The sequence below is a fragment of the Nicotiana tomentosiformis genome, chromosome 1 (assembly GCF_000390325.3).
Source record: "Nicotiana tomentosiformis chromosome 1, ASM39032v3, whole genome shotgun sequence".
Classification (NCBI taxonomy): Eukaryota; Viridiplantae; Streptophyta; class Magnoliopsida; order Solanales; family Solanaceae; genus Nicotiana; species Nicotiana tomentosiformis.
In genome coordinates this window covers 93,810,130-93,832,270 of record NC_090812.1, presented here as the reverse complement: position 1 = coordinate 93,832,270, position 22,141 = coordinate 93,810,130, and the positions used below count along the sequence as shown (strand labels likewise).

At 37.7% G+C, this 22,141-nt stretch overlaps 3 protein-coding genes across 3 annotated transcripts; all 3 read right to left on the bottom strand.

The window, feature by feature from the left end:
* Positions 1 to 60: 60 nt before the first annotated feature.
* On the bottom strand, positions 61 to 1,133 carry LOC104095313 (GATA transcription factor 16-like). Its single transcript, XM_009601412.4, has 3 exons — positions 819 to 1,133; positions 633 to 719; positions 61 to 535 (listed from the first exon to the last, which is right to left on the bottom strand). Exons 1-3 carry the CDS (start codon positions 837 to 839, stop codon positions 299 to 301), a joined length of 345 nt encoding a protein of 114 aa, XP_009599707.1. The 5' UTR covers positions 840 to 1,133; the 3' UTR covers positions 61 to 298.
* A 7,852-nt stretch (positions 1,134 to 8,985) lies between these two features.
* Positions 8,986 to 11,992, bottom strand: LOC104095312 (uncharacterized). The gene is made up of 3 exons (XM_009601411.4): positions 11,479 to 11,992; positions 10,522 to 10,890; positions 8,986 to 9,580 (listed from the first exon to the last, which is right to left on the bottom strand). The coding sequence occupies exons 1-3, from the start codon at positions 11,879 to 11,881 to the stop codon at positions 9,213 to 9,215; spliced, it is 1,140 nt and encodes a 379-aa protein (XP_009599706.1). The 5' UTR covers positions 11,882 to 11,992; the 3' UTR covers positions 8,986 to 9,212.
* A 3,899-nt stretch (positions 11,993 to 15,891) lies between these two features.
* LOC104095310 (protein FAR1-RELATED SEQUENCE 11-like) lies at positions 15,892 to 21,887 on the bottom strand. The gene is made up of 4 exons (XM_009601410.4): positions 21,662 to 21,887; positions 19,518 to 20,571; positions 18,236 to 18,679; positions 15,892 to 18,138 (listed from the first exon to the last, which is right to left on the bottom strand). The coding sequence occupies exons 2-4, from the start codon at positions 20,484 to 20,486 to the stop codon at positions 17,278 to 17,280; spliced, it is 2,274 nt and encodes a 757-aa protein (XP_009599705.1). The 5' UTR covers positions 20,487 to 20,571; positions 21,662 to 21,887; the 3' UTR covers positions 15,892 to 17,277.
* Positions 21,888 to 22,141: the final 254 nt, after the last annotated feature.

The following is a 22,141-nucleotide window of genomic DNA, read 5'->3' as shown; positions in this document are numbered from 1 at the left end:
CTAACAGATGCATTCAGAACTGAAAGATCCTCGACAGAAAGTACAAGTAACACGACAAAATTCCAAAGTCAAAATTTGAATCAAACTCTAGATTCGAAATAGATCAAAAAGAATCAAGATTTACTACTACATTGGTTCATTCTCATCTGCTGCTCTTCATTAGGCATTACAACTGAAACTCTAGAATCAAAAAGGCGCTTGGACTAAAATGGGTCAATTGATTAGTAAGAATACAAGGGGTTTCCACTTGGTGCTACAGCTACTATTACTAGGACTTAGGGTTATAGTAGTAATTTTCTTAAGCATAAACAGATCCACAGGAAAGTGCCATCAAAAGTATCGCCGCTTGTTCTTCCTCTCTTAATTTGCCTCCCAATGCCATCAATTTCATTTTCAATGACTGTCCTTTATTTTCTCTACTATTTTTTTCTCCACTGATTTTCCTCTTCTTTTTGCTAACACTTCTTCCTTTGTCCAGACCTAAAAGCTGCCTCCTCTTCTTATTGTATTTGATCCCACATGCGTTACATAACGACTAAAATACAAAAAATAAATTAAATCAGAACTATGATAAGGTAGCTAACACAAGAAAACAAAATAGTTCAATAAGATTTTGATCTAGAAACGTTTACCTTTGGACCTGCTGGACCACTTCTCCAAAGAGGCGTTCTTGTGATATGACAATCACTGCAAGTTTTCATTTCCTCTACTTCTGATCCCTAGAAGAAAACATCCAAAGACAACACGAGATCAGCAATCAGAATCAGAAAAGAAAAGCCAACGAGATCGCTATACATGACTTATGGATCATGACTCACCTTTACTTCCTTCAAATCCATTACTATAAGCTCTACTCTACTAGCTAAATAGTTTAACAAATGCTACTGGAAATCCCAATCAAGATCAATTAAGTACAAGTTTAAAGGAGGCTACGTAGAATATTAAAAAGATAGAGATTGAAAGGCGGGAGAAAGATTGGTACAAGAGCGAAAGATTTGTACCGTTAATGTGGATTTTAGTGGGATAAGAGAGAGACTAGAGAAATAGTAGTAAGTTGGAATGGCTAAAAATATAAGGGCAGGGGAATAGGGGAGTAAAGGGGGATAGGGAAGCTAAAACGGCGATATCTGGTGGACTGGACACTAGTCAGCAGGACACGACATCATAGTTAACTCGAGATTCGAGTTTTGCAATTACAGTAATACCCCTCTGATTCCAACAGTTTCCTCTCTCCACCAATCTCAGTCGTGGAATTATTATTGATCCAACGTTTGGGTCATTCGAACCTAAGTTGTCTTCTAGTGCTAAGTGCTAACGAGGGATGTGGTGGGAATACACACCAGTGGTGATGCCAACTTTCATTTGTTATTCAAGAATTTTGGGTAAGATGACAAAAGGCAAAACCATGGGCATGCCACAAGATTGCTCTTAATTTGACTGTTTGGAGGAGTTCCTAAAGAATTACGTTAAACTGTATATCTTTTTGGTTCCTAAAGAATTATATCAATGGCTCACATGTAAATCCAAAATATACCAGTAGCTACAGCAAATGGAAGCGATCACCTGACTATCACTTCAATTATGAGATCAATAAATGGAGCTCCGTTTGATAATTCTGGAAAAGGAGGCATAGGAGGGGTTTTCCGAAATATAAAAGTAACAGGATATTAGGATACATCAAAGCATATTCCTTTCACGACTACTCTATATGTTTGCAGAGTTATTACGGATTGCAGCTCATATCCCTTGGTCATTAAATCTGACTTAAAGGAGGTAATCAATATGCTACTCAATGGTAACGAATGCTATTCTCATCTCACAGATGGATGCAGGTCAATGATTATATAATTGTCTATCCGTAAAACGGTACAAGTTAAATTTGTAACGTGATTTATAGACAAGCGAATCTATTTAATCCCAAAATGACAAATAAATTAAATAAAATACAAGACTTAGCATTGAAATCGAGATAAGACAGCAAATAGCTTGGTTCCGGGAGCAGAGCTTCCGAAAGCAGTAATAATAATATCAATATACAAGAAATAAAGTGTTATTGAGCTTTTGAATAATATGTAGCATAAGTTTGTGAGAAAATTCGTCCCTTACCATGAATATTAAAGCCATTATTTATAGTTGCACCAAGGGAACAAGGTCCTATGATCAAGCCCCTCTTAAATGACAATTATGAGGGTCATTGATGAATATGTAACGGCAGGCTATGAATGCCGAAATTCTCTATAACGGATTGTGTATTTAATACTGAAGAATATCCTTCATTGACTGTCATCGGGTGGCAAACATTCATTTGTCTTTACTAGCAACATTCCCTTCGGGATCTTCCCGGTGTCAATTGAAGCTGCTGTCTCAGGTCTTGGCTTCTACTTGCCTCGCTTTCTGTCTACCTCTGGTTCCATGTGTCGCTCTATTATTCGAATATATAATGCGAACCGATATACAGATAGTCCCCCTGCTTTCCGGTGGAACATCTTTGTGTCATCGGAAAGTCGGCGAAGATACCTTCCTTGGCGGAAAATTTTCTGATCCCCTCTTAAAAGTTTCTGACGCTTGATCAGACACACGTCTCTCCGCAATTAATGCCCCGAACACACGTTACTCCACGATTCAGTAATATTTTTGCAGGTTCTCGAGGTAATTATAGCCACGATTTTAGCCGCCTATTCCTTTACTTATACGTCTCACTCTTCTTCTTTTACACTTCACAGTTTTTCAAACTCTCTCAACTTCTCTACACTCAACTCTTTCTTGCTTTCGCTCTTCTTTAATCTTCTTTTCATACTTTTGTACTTGTGTTGCTTGGTACGTTTGTTATATAAAAGTATTTTTCATTCAAGCATTGCGTAAAGTTTGCTCTTTTGCATCGAATTATGCAAGGCTTCAGGTGCATTTTTCCCCGATAGCATTTGGGTTCTGGGCATAAACTCTTCCGGAACCAACCCTTTAGTGTGAGGGTTTCATAAGAGAGGGCCCTATTATGTTTACGGTTCTCTTGAAGAGGATGTATCATGTTTATCTCCCTTGTCGCCGGTTGATCTCCTTTTATTTGTTTAATTCCCTCTGGAGTTGGGAATTTCATAAATTGATGGTATGTTGATGGCACAACCTTCATCTCGTGTAGCCATGGTCTTCCAGGAATAGTGTTGTAGCCTATGTCGCCATCTACTACTTCAAACAGGGTTGTCTTCATGATCCATTCAGCATTTGTGGGCAGCAGGATCTCCCCTCGGGTTATCACACTTACAGAGTTGAACCCGGCGAGGAGCTTTGTGGCTAGAATAATGCTTCCACTTAGCTTGGCTTGTTCCAGCACTCTCCATTGAATAATATTGGTTGAACTCCCTAGGTCCACGAAACACGTTTAATTTTTAAATCTAAAATATTAAGAGAAATTACCAGGATCATTGTGAGGTAGTAGGAGTCCATCGGTGTTCTCCTCCGTGAAGGTGATATCGTCCTCGACGACTTCCCGGAGTCTTTTGCTACGAGTCACTGATACCCTTTGTCTTCTTTGCTGCTAAAAAGGTTACACCATTAATCTTATTCCCTCCGAAAATCATGTTGATCGTTAGACAAGGAGGATTGTAAGGCCCCGTAAAATTTCACTTAAAATTCGGGGTTTTGTGGTGCCGAGGTAGGCTAATGCATTTGAGGATTGTAGAAAATCGCTTGCTCGTCGCGGTATGGACTTTTTGGGTTGAAAAGATCATTGGGGGGGTTGAAGGAAATTTTTTGCAGAACAGGGCATTTCTATGGTGCATTATGCGACCGCAGATCTGTCGCAGAGTGAAGCAGGGAATTAGGCTAATTTTGGATGTTGTTTTGCGGTCAACTATGCGACAGCATAATCGTTTCGCGTGCCATACATCCGTCGCATAACCAATATGAGAAATTTCGAAAGGAGGTTCTGTGGTCCATTATGCGACTGCATAATTGATCTGTGGATCACAGACTTATCGCATACCCGCACAAAAGTGGCCAGTTCCAGATGGCCATTATACGGTCCATTTTGCGGACCGTAGAAGTGATATGCGACCGCAGATCTACATCAGGGCTTTATTTTTTTAATTTTATAACCCGGTCCCATTTCGTTTTAGCTAGCCTTAGGGGTCATTTTTGAGGGATTATCTGATATTTTAAAGAGATAAGAGAACTATTCTAAAGAGAGAAATGGGAGGATCCAAGGATTTCACCACTCAACTCGAATCAAGCCTTGGAATTTTATCAAGAGGAACTTGCTAGGGTATCTAAAAGGTAAGAATTTCTCCCCCCCAATTCTCCAAATTCGGATTTGGGTTGGTTATGGTTGATGAGAGCAGACTTACACATGCATGAGCTAATAGGGATTGTGGGAAAGTTGTTGGATAATCTTGGGTGGTTTTGTTGTTGAACTGGTTGTGGAAAGGTTGGGTTGTCATTGTAGCAGCTCTTGCCATACGAATTCCTCTAATCGTGCTTGTAATTCTCCCATATTTTATAGATCGGTATCGTTAGGAGTGTCAGGACGTTATTGTTGCAACATGGAAAGCTCTTTCGAGGTATGAAGGTTGAACTCTTCTTCTACTAGTATCGGAACTCTCGTATTCTTACAAAACTCCATCGTGTATAGTTCGAATTTGAAACACCATTGAGGTGGGATATTTAAGCTAGTAAATTAATTCCCAAATTGCATAACGTGTCAGAACCCTCATGTGTTAATGATTCTCTATTTTGATTTAATTATGTCACACCCTTTTTGGGAAGAAAATTTTGTACGAAATCAATGTGATTACACCTCCACCCGCACACATTGGGATGAGGCGTCAGGTCTGCTTCGTGTAGAGATTGTGGTATTGTGATTACACCTCCACCCGTACATATTAGGGTAAGGCAGCACGACTGCTTTGTGTAGAGATTGTGGTATTGTGATTACACCTCCACCCGCACACATTGGAGTGAGGCGGCAAGGCCGCTTTGTGTAGAGATTGTGGTATTGTGATTACATCTTCACCCGTACACATTGGGGTGAGGCGGCAGGACCGCTTTGTGTAGACATTGTGGCATTGCAATTACACCTCCACCCGCACACATTGGGGTGAGGCGGCAGGGCCGCTTTGTGTAGAGATTGTGGTATCGTGGTAGAGGTCATTATAGAGGATCCCCAGCTTGAAAGTTATAAATGTTATTGAAATCTTTAATGAATTTGTTATGGTTTTAACGGATATTTAAGCTCTTTTATTGCTTTTATGATTCATCACATTCATGTTGTACTTCCAATCCTTGAAGGGGTGTTTGGTTTTCATACTAGTACTATTCGTCATGTACTAACGTCCCTGTTTCTGGGAGCGCTGCATCTTTAATGGATGTAGGTGATTCCACAGCAGACAACTTTGATCAGTAATAGCAGTGCACCCTCTTCCCAGCTGACCCCGCTTTATCTCGGCCCTTGTTGCCGGCACTATCATAGTACTCTTTTGTATCTATTAGAGGCTCCGTTGACAAAATGTGGGTTGTATGATTCTGTCGGAAAAGTCAAACTAGTAATGTTGTATTTGTATCATATGTTTCCACCTCTAAACTATAAATGGGTAATGTAATATTTTGGGAGATCTTAAATGAAGTTCGAATGGTAATGAAATTTGGATTGTTCATGTAACCTTCTCATTGCCTAAGTAATGAAATATATCTTCTCTTTATTCATGGGTGAGTTTGGGTAGGAGGCATTGTACGGGTTTGCTTGGCCGGGTTATCTCGGTTGAGTGTCGATTGCGCTTCCTTAGGTCGGGGCATGACAAGGATCTTCTCCTGTCTTTGAGGGTTTCGCGTTATCCTGGCTGCGGCCATAGTTATTTTTATCCCAGTCGCTTAAGAACTATCTGAGATGGTCGTTTTTCAGCAATGTCGCCACCTCCTCGTGCAGATGTCGGCAGTCCCTAGTCCGGTAGCCGTTAGTACCATGATACTCATACCAGAGATTAGGATCCCTCTTGCTAGGATCAGATCTCACCGGCCTCGGGAACCGTGTGTTCTTAATGTTTGTTATCATCGATACCAGTTCCACTACGTTAATATTGAAGTTATACTCAGACAATATGGGGTAGGTGGAATCCCGGGAGTCTGATGTCTCTTTGTCCTGTAACGATCTGTTATTCCGGCCATGCTCAACTCTCCTATCGGTAGTGAACCTGCCCGCCGACCGAAAACCTCTGCCGCATCCTTCATCCCTTTCGTAGGGCAAGAAATCGGCCTTTAGAAGACCATCAATTTGCGTCGTAATCATCCTTCAACTTTTCCTTATTCTTCTCTCGATCCCGACCCTTGATTGATGCCGGAAAACCGAGCTGGTCATCCTCTATTCTTATCTTTGATTTGTAGCGGTTGTAGACATCTTCCCATGTTGTTGCCCGGAACTCGAGAAGACTTTTTTTCAGCTTCTGGGAAGCGTTAGAGCTCCTTGAGTTTATCCCCTTAGTAAATGCCTCAGCTGCCCATTCATCTAGCACGGCTGGTAGCAGCATTCTTTCCTTCTGAAATCTGGTCACAAACTCCCGCAGCAATTTAGACTCTCCTTGCGCAATTCTAAATATATCGGTCTTTCGGGCCTGCACCTTCCTGGCCCCGGCATAGGCCTTGATAAAAGAATCTGCGAGCATCTCGAAGGAATCTATGCTCGGGTAGAAGCGAATACCATTCCAAGGCCCCCTTCGTGGTGGTCTCCCCGAACTTCTTCAGCAAGACAGACTCAATCTCGTGCCGATCTAAGTCATTTTCTTTCACCGTTATTGTGTAGGTGGTGATGTGCTCCTGAGAATCCGAAGTCCCATCATATTTTGTCTTGTCCGGCATTTTGAACCGCTTCAAATTAACTCCGGTGTCGCGCTCGATTTGAACGGCAATTGGGTGTATTTTCTTGAGTCCGGTCCTTTCAACACTGGCGGCGTGCCCGAGATTTAGTCCATTCGGGTGTTTATTTCCGTCATAAATCGCATGAATTCATTTTTAAATGGATCATTCCCATTATTGTTACCAGATCCGGTGTCGTTCTCCCTGACTCCGTCGAAGCCGACTTCACCTCTCGGGGTGTTGTTATTAACCCTTTGTGTTGTTTGGTTTGCGGGAGTACCGGGAGGAACTGGACCTCTTCCATTCGCGTTATTGAAAGCATCCGATAATGCTTGCCTCAACTCCGTCATGACCTGATCTTGTCGCGAGTGATGGCCCATAATAGCCTTTTGTTGTTCCCTCAGGATTCTCATCATTTCCGCAACGTGCTCGTCTTCAGCATCATCAGGAGTTGCCTCCCGAACGTATCGTGGATATTGACCGCCATGTGCCGGCGTAGCTACATCCTCCTCGTTGCGGGTATCACTGATCGAATCTTCGTGTTGAGGCTGATTTCCTTGGGCCTCAACGTTATGTGCAATATTGACATCGTTATCTACCATTTTTTATGATTTTTTGTTAAGAAACAAAGAATTAAACAGATTAGTAATAGATTCAAGGATCAACTCGATTACGCAACTGCCTATGCCCCACGGTGGATGCCAAACAGTTTACTTGTAAAACGGTTCAGTTGAATTTGTAATGTGGTTTATAGACAAGCAAATCGATTTGATCCTGAAATGATAAACAAATTAAATAGAATGCAAGACTTAGCGTTAAAATCGAGATAAGACATCAGATAGCTTGATTCCGGAAGCAGAGCTTCCGAAGGCGGTAATAAGAATATCAATAGACAAGAAATAAAGTGTTATTGAGCTTTTGAATAATATGTAGCATAAGTTTGTCAGAAAATTCATCTCTTACAATGGCTGTTGAAGTCACTATTTATAGCTGCACCTAGGGAACAGGGTCCTAGGATCAAGCCCCTCTTAAATAATAATTATGGGGGCCATTGATAATGTATAACAGCAGGCTATGAATGCCGAAATTCTCTATAACAAATTGTGTATTTAATACTGAAGAATATCCTTCGTTGAATGTCATCAGGTGACAAACATTCATTTGTCTTTATTAGCAACATTCCTGCCGGGAGCTTCCCGGTGCCAACCGAAGCTGCTGTTTCCGGTCTTGGTTTCTACTTGCCTCGCTTTCCATCTGGCTCCGATTCCACGTGTCGCTCTATTATTCAAATATTTAATGCGAACCATTTTACCCTATACAATAATTTAGGGCAATGAATTTATATAATAGCTAGCATATTTTTAATATTATTATCTTTTTTACACCAAAAAAAAATGAATTATATTGAATTGTATAGTTAAATTCACTAAGCTGTCGGTTTTGACAAGTCTTTTTCATTTTTTTTTGGGGGGGGGGGGGGGTATGGGCAAGTCTTTTCGTCTGTATTTCGGTAACATCTTATCAAATTTATATATTTAAAATATCAAATTTTATACAATCTTCAATTCATCAAACCAAATGAGTCCTACTAATCTAGACGTCTAGTTCATGAGGCACAAGAAAAGCTCGTTTTGGTTGTCTTTCAACGAACCAATGGTACAAGAGAACGAAATGATAGTTGAATGTAATCCAGAGACAATATTCCCATGTAATAACTTATAAATTGAGACAAAAAAAAAAAAAAAAAAAAAAAAAAAAACAGAGAAAATAAAATGAGACGTGTTAGCTGAATGTGTTACATTTCAAAGTCTTGCAAATAACTATTTCTACATAATATGCGCTCCTTATATTTAAAATTGAATAACTTATTTCACATTGCCAAAACATTGCTTAGCTTCAACGAGAGTTTTATTTCCTTAAATTTTTGTAATTAAAAATATACAATACTTGTGACATAGGTCGGAGTATCTAGATTTTATGTTCATACTTAAATAAATGTTTGCACCACTCTCCAAGCTGTCCAGATTTTATGTGAAAGTAGCAATTTTAACTAGCTATTTTATTTTTTTTTTATCATTTCTTCAAATTACAATGTGAAATCGCAGTTTTACAAGTTTATTGTAAACTTCTAACATTTCTTAACTCAAATTTAATGTCAAAGACGTACTCTTACTCATAAACAGATAGTACAATTATTAACCTATTTTAGTTATGAGGATCAAATGGAGCTAGCCCATTACACTATGGACATAGCTGTCAACCTATTTTAGTTATGAGGGTGAAATAGAGTTAGCTCATTATGTCTAAACCTCCAAGGTGACCAACTCAATAGCAAGGACATCAGTACCTAATACAATTATTTGCCTAGATTTTCTTCACCATTTTAGCTTGCCTTTATGTTTCTGGGCCAGAACATTGAAAACATGGGCGAGGAAGGCAAATATGCCGGCTAAGAAGCACATAAGCCATGACAATGCAAATAATGCCCAGTCTAGGAATTTTTGTTTGACACGTTGAGCCCTGTCTGAGACTAGCAGAGCTCTGTAAACTGCTTCGGTTACAGCATATGCTGAGATTGGATCATATTCATCTGCCAATAATCCATATTCTGTCACACAAACTATATCATACGTTCCAGTAGTCTCTGAGGTACCAAGATGTTTGCATATCTTCAATCTGCAGTCTATTCGATCCTCGGTCGATAGCTTGTCTCCATGAGTCAAGATCAACATGGGGTTACCACCTGCACCACGAATTGAACACTCGTTATGCTTAACACCGAAATATTGATAGTGTAAGAAAAAGTTCGTCATTTGAAAGGTAATTGCATGAAATTAGTCACAACAAGTGGAAATTGTAACCTGAAAATACATTAGGTTAAATTGTATGACAGCGTAAAAATCTCATTACACTTTCTAGAATTTCTAGCAGCATGGAGAGAGGACATTAAGGGGTCGTTTGGTTTGAAAATAAGTTATGTTGGGATTAGTTATGCTAGGATTAGTTATACTGAGATTAGTCATCCTAGTATTATTTCTTATTGACTGTTTGGTATGTTGTATTAATCCTGCGATTGTCAATTTTACTGTTTTATCCTGAGATTATTATTCCACCCTCTAGCAGGTATAAGTTATCCCAGTACTATTTTTAATGTTGGGATAACTTATCCCAAGATTAATAACCAAACAAGGGATAGGGCGGTACTAAATTTTTATCCTAAGATTATTTTTTCTTATCCATCATACCAAACGACCCCAAAGTGCAGAGTCATGGATGCATGATCAAAACTCATAACAATGTTTTTTTTTTTAAATCAACCACAAAAGAGTAGGAAATGTCCAATTGGTAGCGTCAAACTTGTGACACTACAATTCGAATTGCCATCTCTTGGCTACTAGGTTGTCTCATTAAGAGCAAGCTTGTACTTACTCCATTCTTTTTTATTTGACGTTTAAGGTGAAACTATTTGATCGCATTAATCATAAGAGGTTTTCGACTAAATTACTCTTTATCTCTTCCTTAAATGAGTGATTAATGTCTTATGGAATTGAAAAAAATAAAAATTAATGCCTTGTTGGTTTTCTAAAGTGACAAATATTTTGATACCAATCTCTTTAAGGTAAAGTAACAGATAATAAGTATTGGAGGGATAGTGATTAAAGGGAGAGGAATAATTAAACTCACTGGATTTCTTGAGTACTGGTGAGCAGAAGAGTTGCTTCAATGCATCCAATGGCTTCAAATCACCAACTCTGAGAGACTTGTATATTTCTGAAGCATTAGCCACCAACATAACACAATTGACTTTCCTATTAACAAACATTGAAGAAGCATCTTCCAATTCATTATCTAACTTTGGCAAAATATCTCCTAGTCTGGAGCAGAGCTTCTTATGGTGAACTCCATCAGACATCCATTCTTTCAACTCTTGTAAACCCTCATCTACCTTATCATAATCGAAACCCCTCGTATCGTAAATGCAGAACCCGCTTCGTGTTGATCTCAGCACATTGTGTTCCTCCATGATTAAAGATGTGTAAGCAGAAGCAATTCCTATGATTTAAAAGCCATTAATTCCACAGAAAAGGGATTAGAAAATATCATAAGAGTTAACTTTTTGTTAAGCTCTTTTACAGTCTAATTCTGGATTAAGAATGAGAGTTGCAGTATAAGGATGATGACAGTCAGATAACAAATAGTTAAATCATGATAAATTCTCGTAATAATGCATAAGTAGAGACATGCTTTCATTCAATAGAAAAATAAATAAATAAACAAATAATTGAAATGGGGCCTTATTTTCAGTAGGCAGGTGCTACATAGTTGTGGAACAAGAAATTCTAACAGGAGATTCAAGAAAATGCAAGAGTACCACACCTGGGACTAAAACATGCAATTAAAATCAATTCTTGAACCAACTTAGGAGATTTAATTGAACTCCTCATCACAGACAACTCCGCCATTGTGCTACATTTGGTGGTATGATACATGTATATTAAGTCAATGTATTTCTTAGGAGTTTTATGAAATGAAATAATGAAGCTAAGTAAAACAAAACGAACGCTACATAGTAGTTCTGATCTTTTATTGTCTCAAATTTTCTTTATCAGAGTTAGAAAAGTTACAGCATTAAGCAAGTACCTGAAGAAGTTTGAGCAAAAGGGATGAGACCAGATCGACCAAGAACACTATACATAAGGTTGACAAGTGAACTTTTGCCTGCATTATGAAAACCAACCAACACTATAGTATTCAATGGTGGAATATCCATATCTTCTTTGTTAATTCCACCAATTGGCACCCAAAAATCCCCTGCTCGGTAAGACATTAGCTTTTGGCGAAGCTCATCAAGACTCTCTGAGGACATTAAAGCTAGCCTCTCCATTTCCCTAAGGACTTTTAGGGTAGGTGTCATTTTTGACAAATTAGGCATCTCAAACTTGAATTTTACACACTCATCGAATTTTGCTGCTGATTTCCACCAGTAGTACATAGCTCTACTTTCTTCTTCGTCATTTTGATTAACAAAATTTTCGTCCCTCATTTTTGTGTGAGGCTACAGGAGCTCAACTGTATTGCTATTTAAAGTAGTTCTTCACTACTTGCTACAGTACAAATAATTACACAAGGGAGATGGGGACAAGAAATTGTACAACCAATGACGTAATGTTTCTTTACTAGGTTTGTTACGTTTTGCCCCACAACGATTACTCATTTGGCCGTTTTATTTCGCTCTACCCGAAATTTCTAAGCAACTTCAAGTAACAGTACACGTGAAGAAGTTGTAATGAAGAGTGAAATAAGTAGGTGCAATTGATACTCGATTAAAATTAATAGGCAGCAAAAACCTGTATTTAGAGATACAGTAATGGACTTAAGAAGCAACCAGAAGATAGTGACAAACCCAATAGAAACGTGGGAATGGCAGCGATGGAGTCAGTAAGTTGGCCCAAAGGATCGAAGAGTAAATCTGATCCATGTACAAGTTGTAAAACTGACTGCTTACCCTAATCGGGGGTAATTATTCTCTGTTTACTGTACATTTAAGGGTAAATAAACTAGGTAATTACAATGTACAACTCAAGTAACAAATAGTACAACAACTCTACATCACTATTCTAATAGTAACAGCACATAGCAGAGTTTTTGGACATTTATATGGTATGACGTACGAAGTATGACGTTTAATTTTAGGTGTGTTTTAGGTGTGCCATTGGAACATGATTTTTAAAATTTTCTTATACTCCGTCAGTTAGGGGTGTATAAATAAAACCGACAAACCGCACTAACCCAATAATTCGAGTCAAATCGAGAAAAAAAAAACTGACTATGGTTTGGTTTGATTTGGTTTGGTATTGGAAAAAAAATCCGACCACATTTGGTTTGGTTTGATTTTAATTAAAGAAAGTCAAATAGAAACTAAACCAAACCAACATTATATGTATAGAAGTTTTAAATATATTTAATACATAAAAATATTTATGGTAGTATAGTTTATAAATATTTCTTAAACTTTTTCATAGTTTTATTTTTTAACGTATTATTTCAAGCTTGTGCTTATAATTTTTGGATGTTCCAATAAGTTTTATAGTCCATAAATGTTAGTAACTCAAATAAATCCTAAGCCAAAATCAAATCAATGCTAAGGCTAATAAAAGACATTCAATTCAATTGTACTATGAATGAAAATAGTGTTGGATTTTTTTTTTTTAGTTTTTTCATGGTTTAGATAAAATGTATAACTTATTTTTCTTTTAGTGGTTAGTCATGTAAATAATAGTACTTATTAGTCATAATTTTAAATTATATTTGTTTTCATTATAGCTTATTAATAATATTTATTTTATGCGATTTTATTATCTTTATTGTTGAATATTTTAGTACAATGCCATGACTCATCTCATATTTATGTTATTTTATTAAAAAATACCTTAATAATTCTGTCTTACTAGGATTAAAGAAATATTTGGAGCACGTGAAGACTTTATTAAAAAAAAATTAAAAAAACCCGAAAACCCGAGAAAAACCGAGATTAAAAAATCCTACTTTTATTGGTTTGGTTTGATTTTTAGATTTAATAACCCGATACAATTGGTTTGGTAATTAGAAAATCCGAATCATCCCGACTCAGGTACAACCCTACCCTCAATTTCATTTGTGACATAATTTGATGTGGTACAAAATTTAAGACAAAGAAAAGATTTAGAAGTATATGATTTTAAATATAGTATGATATTTTTGTAATTATAAATGCATACATTTCATTAAGGGAAAAGTTAATGTTAAATAATCTTCTAAAACAAAAATGTGTCACTGTTTTCTAAACGAATTAATAAGAAAAAAGTGTCTCATAAAATAAAATAGAGGCAGTAAATAAACATTTTTTATAAATATAAAAATCATGATTTTTTAATTAAAAGTATTTAAACAATATTTGAAAATTCATATTCAAAGAAAAATTGTTTTCAGACTTCAATTTCGGCTTTGCGTAGAAGACTGACGACTCTGATCTCGTCCTCACTTGGTGGCTTTTTTTCATTGCTACAATACGATAGTTAAGTGATGATTATATGGCACCATTTATTTGAAGTAGTTCTCCAAATTCCTTCCCACATTTGTATCCTTTGTTTATGTGCAATTTTTTCTTGTTCACAATATCCTCAACTATTTAATTTGTTCATTATGCTTAATAGATATTAACAAATTCACTCTTCCATTCAGGTTGCACATATGTTTCAAAAATGCCTTTACTAAAGCACCGACATCCAAAGATGTCTCGACTGCAAAATACAATTGAATGTAGGTTGACATATCAGAAAGCTTCACAAGACAACATTTTGCAACACTTAGACCTGAGTGCACCCCTACTCGTTACTTTTAGCTCGAACAATACAGATTGTAATTTTTTTAAAATTATATTTATACTATATCAGAAATTACTGCCAAAAATGAATATTGAATATATTGATATACTGAACGTACGGTAAAAACTTACGTGAACGAGTGTTTACACCAGATTAGTAGATGCTTGACGTGTATTTTACAATTCTTTCACTAAATCATGGTTAATTATTTCACATTTATACACTATGATAAGTTAATATGATTTGGTATAAACACTCGATACCAATATGTTTTTACCACCGACGTAAAATCGGGTGTTATTCAAAAATAGCCAAATTTACAAGTGGTAATTGAAAAATAGCTACAATTTCAAAAGTAATCGAAATTTAGCCACTTTTCATTTAAAGATAATTTGAACGAAAACACTATTCAAAATCCGAAAAATATTCCAGCATAATATATTTGAGTTCGAATTTTTCACATGTGAACTTCCAGCATAATATACTGGAGTTCCAGCATAATATACGAGTCCAGCATAATATACTGGAGTTCCAGCATAATATACGAGTCCAGCATAATATGTTGGAAGTTCATACACAGGTGCTCCAACCTGCTGTATATTATGCTGGAACATTCCGTGTGCTGGAGTTCCAGCATAATATGCTGGAAGTTCATACACAGGTACACTAATCTCCGGTATATTATGCTGGAACTTTCCGTGTTGCAGCAAAATAGTGACTATTTTTCAATGACTTTACAAACGCTGGCTATTTGTCAATTATCAGTCCGAAAACTGATTAGTCCGTGCTATTTTCACCGTAAAATCTCAGATCCAATTTTGTCTGGTTAGCCCAAATCCAGTTTTGGGCAAGGTACTGGGAATGGGGTCCGATGTAGGAGAATGGTGGGGTTGGAATTTGTAGAAAGCACCGGATCCGAGGTGACGAGATTGATAAAGTAGTTAAAGAAGAAAACCTCTGGATCCATTAATAAACAAATGTTTAGGATGGTAGACAAGGAATTATTTTACGTCTCCATTAAGAAAAATGAGATTCCTGCAGCCGAAAAGGACTGTTGTGGCTCTCCCACTAAAGCTTTTTTGTCTCACAACTCCTGAAATGATAAGTTCCAAAGTCATTGTTGTCGTTGTTTGGAAGATACAATTTAATCCAACATCCTGAAATCCAAAATCAATCAGTTTTGGCTCAGAGTTGAAGTTACTACTGACGTGAAAGTCAAATAAATAGGAGCTGCTCTTGTTATTCAGCATTGTCTTATGTTAAACCTGGCCGCCTATTGGATGTGATATAATTCTCACGCAGCAACAACAATTACGCCTCGATTAGGGACAAATAGAGAGTTATAGATATGAATATCAAATGAGTTGTGGATGAATCACGAATTTGAACCATAAAGTTCAATTCTCAGATCTGCCTCTGGCCTCAATCCCAAAAAAATTAGACAGACATAATTCTCATAGACCGTCCAAATTTATTTATGAGAGGAAACAAATATGTATAAAACAAGAAGGAAAGCATCGCGTCACTTGGTTTTCTATAACAAGTCGGTGAAAGAACTGCGGACCAATAACTATATCAGAGGAAGCAATTATAACTTATAACTCGAGTTTCATCTGCTTCATATAGCTTTTGGATCACTCGCAAAAACCTCTGAAAGCACGCCATTAGTTGGTATAAGTTTACTTTCAGCTAGTAGAAATGCCAATGCATTTATTTAGGTGCCAGTCTATATGATATACAAGTAGTAGCTCGCTTGATAGAATTACAGCCAATCATTAATGAAGATACAGTAAAACTAATGAAGACTGCCAAAATTAAAGGATTACCAAGTGTAATGTATTATTCCTTCTTACGCAAGAGACATTGATGAATGCATGGATAGGTGAAAAAGGATTTGCGTAAGGAGCAACCTTTCGGCTACATGAAACTTTGCTTCCAAACTCCTCCAACTTTACCTTTTCATGCCACCACTAACGACCCAACTTAACCATCCCCATTCATATGTCTTTTGTCCCCAAGTCTTTTACTAACAATTATTCCCACTAAGCCAGAAGGGTCACATATAAAAAGTTCACCCACTTCTCGATTTCCTTCACACCACCACCCTAGTCCTCCTTTTGTGTTGTAATATAATGGCCACTGACAAAGCAATCTGTGAAGTTTCTGAAACCTACAACAGCAGCAGCTTCCAAGAGCAGTGTGATGATGGCGAGACAAGGGAGCAGGATCACAGAAAGGTTTCCAGGGCTGAGTATCGGCTGTTGGGAAAAGCATTGGCACATAGAGCCATATTTGGTTCAAGCAGCCGCCGAGGAAGAGCCAGAAAAGTGAGGAACATGAACGATCTTAAGACATTGCCCAGCAGACTAAGCAAAGTTTCCTTGGCTGATGAAGGTCAAAATGACTAGAATGTTTCCTTTCATCAGATTATGGCATCTCAAGTACCAGTCTAACCATTTTGTATCACATCCTATAGGTAGTCTTGTAACTGTTGTTTGAACCAAATACAAGTATTTAATTAAAACCTACACTTGATATGCTTAGAATAGAACTCAAACTAGTGGAATGTAGACCTATGTTTTCACACATTAGTCACTTGTGCCATAGAACACTTCTGGAAACAGACGCAGAATGCCATGGTCAGAGTACGAAGGGGAAAAGACCAAAAGAGAGAAAAGAGTCACGTGTATCCTGCGCAGTTGTATTTCAAATAAAACCCAATATTATACCATCTAACCTCGCTTCTCTGTTTTCCCCATTGAGGCGTCATGCGTGAGAATCATAGTGGTACATCTTAAATGCTCCTTTTTTCTTCTTCTTTTAGGAGTTGGGGTTGGTAGGACAGAAATAAGAATGCTTCCTTCATTGGTGACTGAAAGAAGGTCCTCCATTTGTTACAGAGAAGACTGTTGGTCAGAAAGTGTATTCCAGCCATGTTAGAGTCGATTTCCTGGATAACAAATGTTTAAGGGTGTAAAAGATTTGCATTGACAGGGGGGAATTGTCAGCTTATGAACAGAGAGGTTGGTTCACATTTCCTATTGCCTCAAAGTGCTAGCCCATTTCGCAACCTTTACTATAAAAAGCCAAGTCTATCTCCATTCAAATCTTCACCTTCCATCATTGGACAATCACTTGCATCATGGCCATATTGCCCACAACATAAGACGGAAAGATGCCCCCTCTTCCTGTAAAGATCCAGTCCATCTCTTGATCCTCTCTCTTTCAACTTTGCCAAGTTTATATACTCGTGAGGATTACAAGCGAAGCTTTGACCAATACCATCAGAATCCTCAACCTCTGCGAGAATCAGCGAGTCTGATGGGCTCTCATATGCAATAGCATTACCCCCAGTGGATGCTGTCGGGAACCCCTTAATGCGAGATAAAACCGTAGAAACTTCATCACAAACAACATTGAGGCGTTCTTCGGTTTCAACTGATTCAGTAATCAGTGTAGAAATCATAGACTGCAATAACTGAATTTTTCCTGTATTATCACTTGGTAAACTAAAGAGGGCAGGCTTAGCCAAAGAGGAGGAACATTCACGCCAGCGTGTGGGCAGATATTGGTCCGGAATGTGAAAACAGTTGTTTGTTGACAGCACACGTAGCACATGCCTACAGAGAATACCAGTAAACTCAAAATTATGGCAGCTACAGCTAATGAACTCTTCATGCGGAACCCAGAGTACTTTATAACCACCATCCATTTCTGTATGGTGTCTCACGATGAAGTAACTTTCATCTACCATCAGTGACGCATATTGTGGTGCCAAAACAAGCTCCTCTTGTAGTTTTGAGAAGGCATACGGTGTAAGAACAGTTGCAGCATGCGACTCTATCGGTGAACCTGTTTTCAGGGGAACATTTTGAACATTTCTCTGTACCTTATGTTTTCCTCCTGCTTGATCTTTAGCGCCTACAACCCGAGCAACCTGCATATGTACAGTTGTCAGTAAAAAATTGGAGAAGAATCAAATGAGCAAATAATTAAACTGTTTAAGTAACAAAAGGTAAGTGAGAATCTCACACCTGCTCCACAAAATTATCAAGTACAGATTGCACGCTCAAAATCCTCTGGATATAAGTATTTATTGTCTCTGACTGAAATGTACTTGTCATTCCAGCAAAGAAGTAAGATCTCAAAAAAGGCAGCGCCCAGTATGAACGTAAAGCATATAGACTGACAATGTGTTTATTTTCATCCAGCTTGTAGGTTTTGACCATCTCATTCCATCCCACTTCATATTCCTCTATAGAATGTAAATTGTAGAGGCGATGGAACTCAGCCTTCCAATTATCATATTGGGATCCGAGAAGTGTCAAAAACCAATCTGAAAACCTCGAAATTATATGCCAAATGCAAAATGCATGTTTTGCCCTTGGTATTTCAGTGACAATTGCTTCTTTGAGCCACAAATTCTGATCAGTCAAAATGGTTCCTGGAGCCTTGCCGTTGATGGAGCCCAAGAATGTCTATCACCAATTTGGGAGAAACGAAGTAAAACAAAAAAAGATTTCATATTAGCATATGGAACCAAGGGAGTTGCAAGCTATGGATTGAAAGATGCGTTTAAGATATCTGCAGTTGTTGTTGCTAAGCTAGTTGCTTATGATACCAGAATTGACCTGAGATGGTTTGACCTGATGCCCGTAACAAACATATATACAGGTAAGGATAAGAAGGGGGAAGATTGGTAAAAAGATATAAAGAAATGCGTTATCAACCATTAAACAGAAAAGAGGAAATCCAAAGAAAGATCACAAAACGAAGGTGAAGAATCATCATTACGGTAAGGCAAAGCGACGCAAATATTAAAGTGCAAGCTGACAAAAAGTCATTAATGTTGTTAAGCAAGAGATCTTCCAACTAGCTAGCAACATACTCTCTTGTCTTTTTATGATTTTTAGTTCTTGGGTACAGTCGAAACCACTCTCTTAATATAACTCAAGTTTAGACTCTAATCTGATGAACTTATTAGATAATATGCTTTCACACTAATTGCAACAATTAGTTTAATAATTTCCTTTGCCACCAGTTTGCCCAGTTATTTGAAGTAGCTCCTTAACATCTGATAATTCATTTTTCCTTTTTTAACATATGAAGTAGTAGTAAATAACAGCAGGAGTGAACTCCACCTTTTTGCACTAGTTTCATCAGTATTTTCTGGGCACTCTCGCGGACTCCTGTTGTTAGGCACATGAATAGGCATTTCAAACACTTAAAGCTTTTTGGGTACTGGCAAATTAGGATTAATACTTTATACATGGGATTGGTATAATGGTATAGTGACATGATTGCATGGCTTCGTACCTTCAATGCCCAGGAGAAAGACTGCAAATTTTCATCACGAAGGAGTACACAGCCAAAGAAACAATGCATTCCATGGTTATCCACTCCGATCCATATCCCAAGAAGCATATCATAGGCATCCAAGCGGTGAGTAGTGTCAAATACTATGGAATCACCAAAAGCCTCATACAACCTCATTGATGAAGCATAAGACCAGGCAATATGCTCCAACCTGTTATTACAATCTATTTTATAGTCGTATTTGAAGTTAGGGTCTTTGTCTTTCATCTCCTTGCACATTTTGAGGAGGTCAATAGGGTCATTGTCTTGGTCCACATTTCTAAAAGATTGCAGCAAGTTTCTGACATCAACCTCTGTGAAGGGTAAGCAACCCAACTTAACTCCCTTCTCTAGCTCCATCAACCTTAGCATTTGCCGAACTGACATCCCAGCTTTCGCAAACATGCAAATGCGACTCTTGTCATCAGGAGACATGGTGCAGTAGGCAGGAACAAGCTGCACCTCAGTTGACTTTAAGAGTTCATGGTTATGAACATTGCTGAAACCTGTGATCCGCCATTCAGGGACATTAAAATCTGCTCGTTTAACAATTCTCATGAACGCCTGACATCCACAACGCGATGATTTTCGATTCCTTTGCAGCTTGCCATCTTCTGAAGGCTTTAGTTGTGGATAGCCACCACGATGGCACGTAAAATCTCTTCTTGTAATCCCCCTACCAACGCCATCTTTCCCCCGCGTACGATGACGTCTGATTGAAAAGCCACTTTGCTTTGCAAAGCTACAGTAAAATTCATATGCAGCATCCTGTGATACAAATCTCTGGCCAATGAAAGGGACGAGGTTCACCGATGTTTGTCGTGATAAGATTATGTCCTCAGGCATTTCCTCAACAGTGCCAATATCATCCTGAGAAGAATCTGTCCCATTTTCAGATATTTCTTTTGCTGTGCTTGTTATCTCAGGCATTTTCCAATTCTAAAAATATCGGATTACGTATGATAACACCATCTTCACATGCTATATGCAGCCAATAATGCACAATCACTGCAAGCTGTATAAAACATCCAATGTTGCAGAAAAAGAAAGAAAGCATAAGGATACGAAGGCAAAAACACAAAACTGAAAACAAAATAAAAAAGAATCTAAAAGTGTCATGAAGGTTCTGAACCACTTAGATTTTCATTAAAGTGGTAAAAATAAGGCATGATACTCGAACTCATAGTGCAGTCGGTAAGAGGATTTCTATTAGCAGTTCTCACCAATAAAAACAATATTACAAGCTGACAGCAGGATCCAATTCATCAAATACTCTGTGAATAGAAATTATACCCTATATTACATGGATCTTTCATTTGCCTAGATATATCATATATCCATATCGAACAAGTACCGCATGAAGATTTTTCGAAATAAATTAAAAATAGTGGGGAAAAAAAACTAATGTACCCATATACAATAACAACTAAGCCTTAGTCCCAAACAAGTTGGGATCAGCTATATGATCCTCACTGACCATGTGAGAGCTTGCTATAGCATGTCTCAAGCCCGAATAAAGGAGGAGTGTTGCGGGAAACTGGCATCCAGCATAAAACTAGCCAATATCATGATAAATTCCCGTAACATGTACCCATAATTGAGTCCATGTAACATAGATTATAACATGTGGGACTTGTTATTGAGACAAAAGCGTAGCTTATTTTGAGAAAAACTACCAAAATTAGTGTTAAATTATTATTGTTACTAAATTAGTTCCTAAAGGAAATAACACATTAATACCATGACTTTTTGCCCACTGGCTCAGTACACGATTTCAGGCGTCTCAAGTAATACACCAATCTTTGAAGTTCCGCGAAATCACAGTAAAATAAATCAGATATCAGAATTGAAAAATTATCCCATATAATCAGCACAGCACATGAAATGAGCCCGATACAGCGGAATAGATATAGAGAAAATATATAGCTAAACGAACTAGTTTGGGATTGAGGCATAGCTGAATAAATATAGAGAAATTATACAGCTAAACGAACTACTTTGGGATTGAGGCATACAACAATAGCGAGCAGAGCCCACTGGACACGTAAATCAGCCAAAATAACACAGTAAGCTTCAAATATCTACACAGCCTAGAAAAAAAAGACCTTGGCTCGAAGAGGTGGCCGGAGAAAACGAACACGAACGCCGGCGGGAACCACGGCGGAAGCGGCAAGGAACTGGAAGAAATGGAGTAACTGGAATCGACTGACGAACTGTAAGATTTGGCTAAAAGCCAGATTTACCCCCAGTCCAAATTTATATTCTAGGGCAAAAATGTAAACTCTGTAACCTTATCTCCTTACCTGATCTGCTCCGCAAGCTAAATCGGGTAATAACCGGTGTTTCAAAAGGCGTGTACGTAAGTCAAGGCGTTTTACATATGACTCAGCGAGGCGTAAGCCCATAGGTATTAAATTTTTAATATTTTATAAAATAATATAATAATAATAAATATTTATAAACAGGTAAAATTACATAAAAATTAAAGAAAATTATATATATATATATATATATATATATATATATATATATATATATATATATATATATATATATGTGTGTGTGTGTGTGTGTGCTCTATTCCC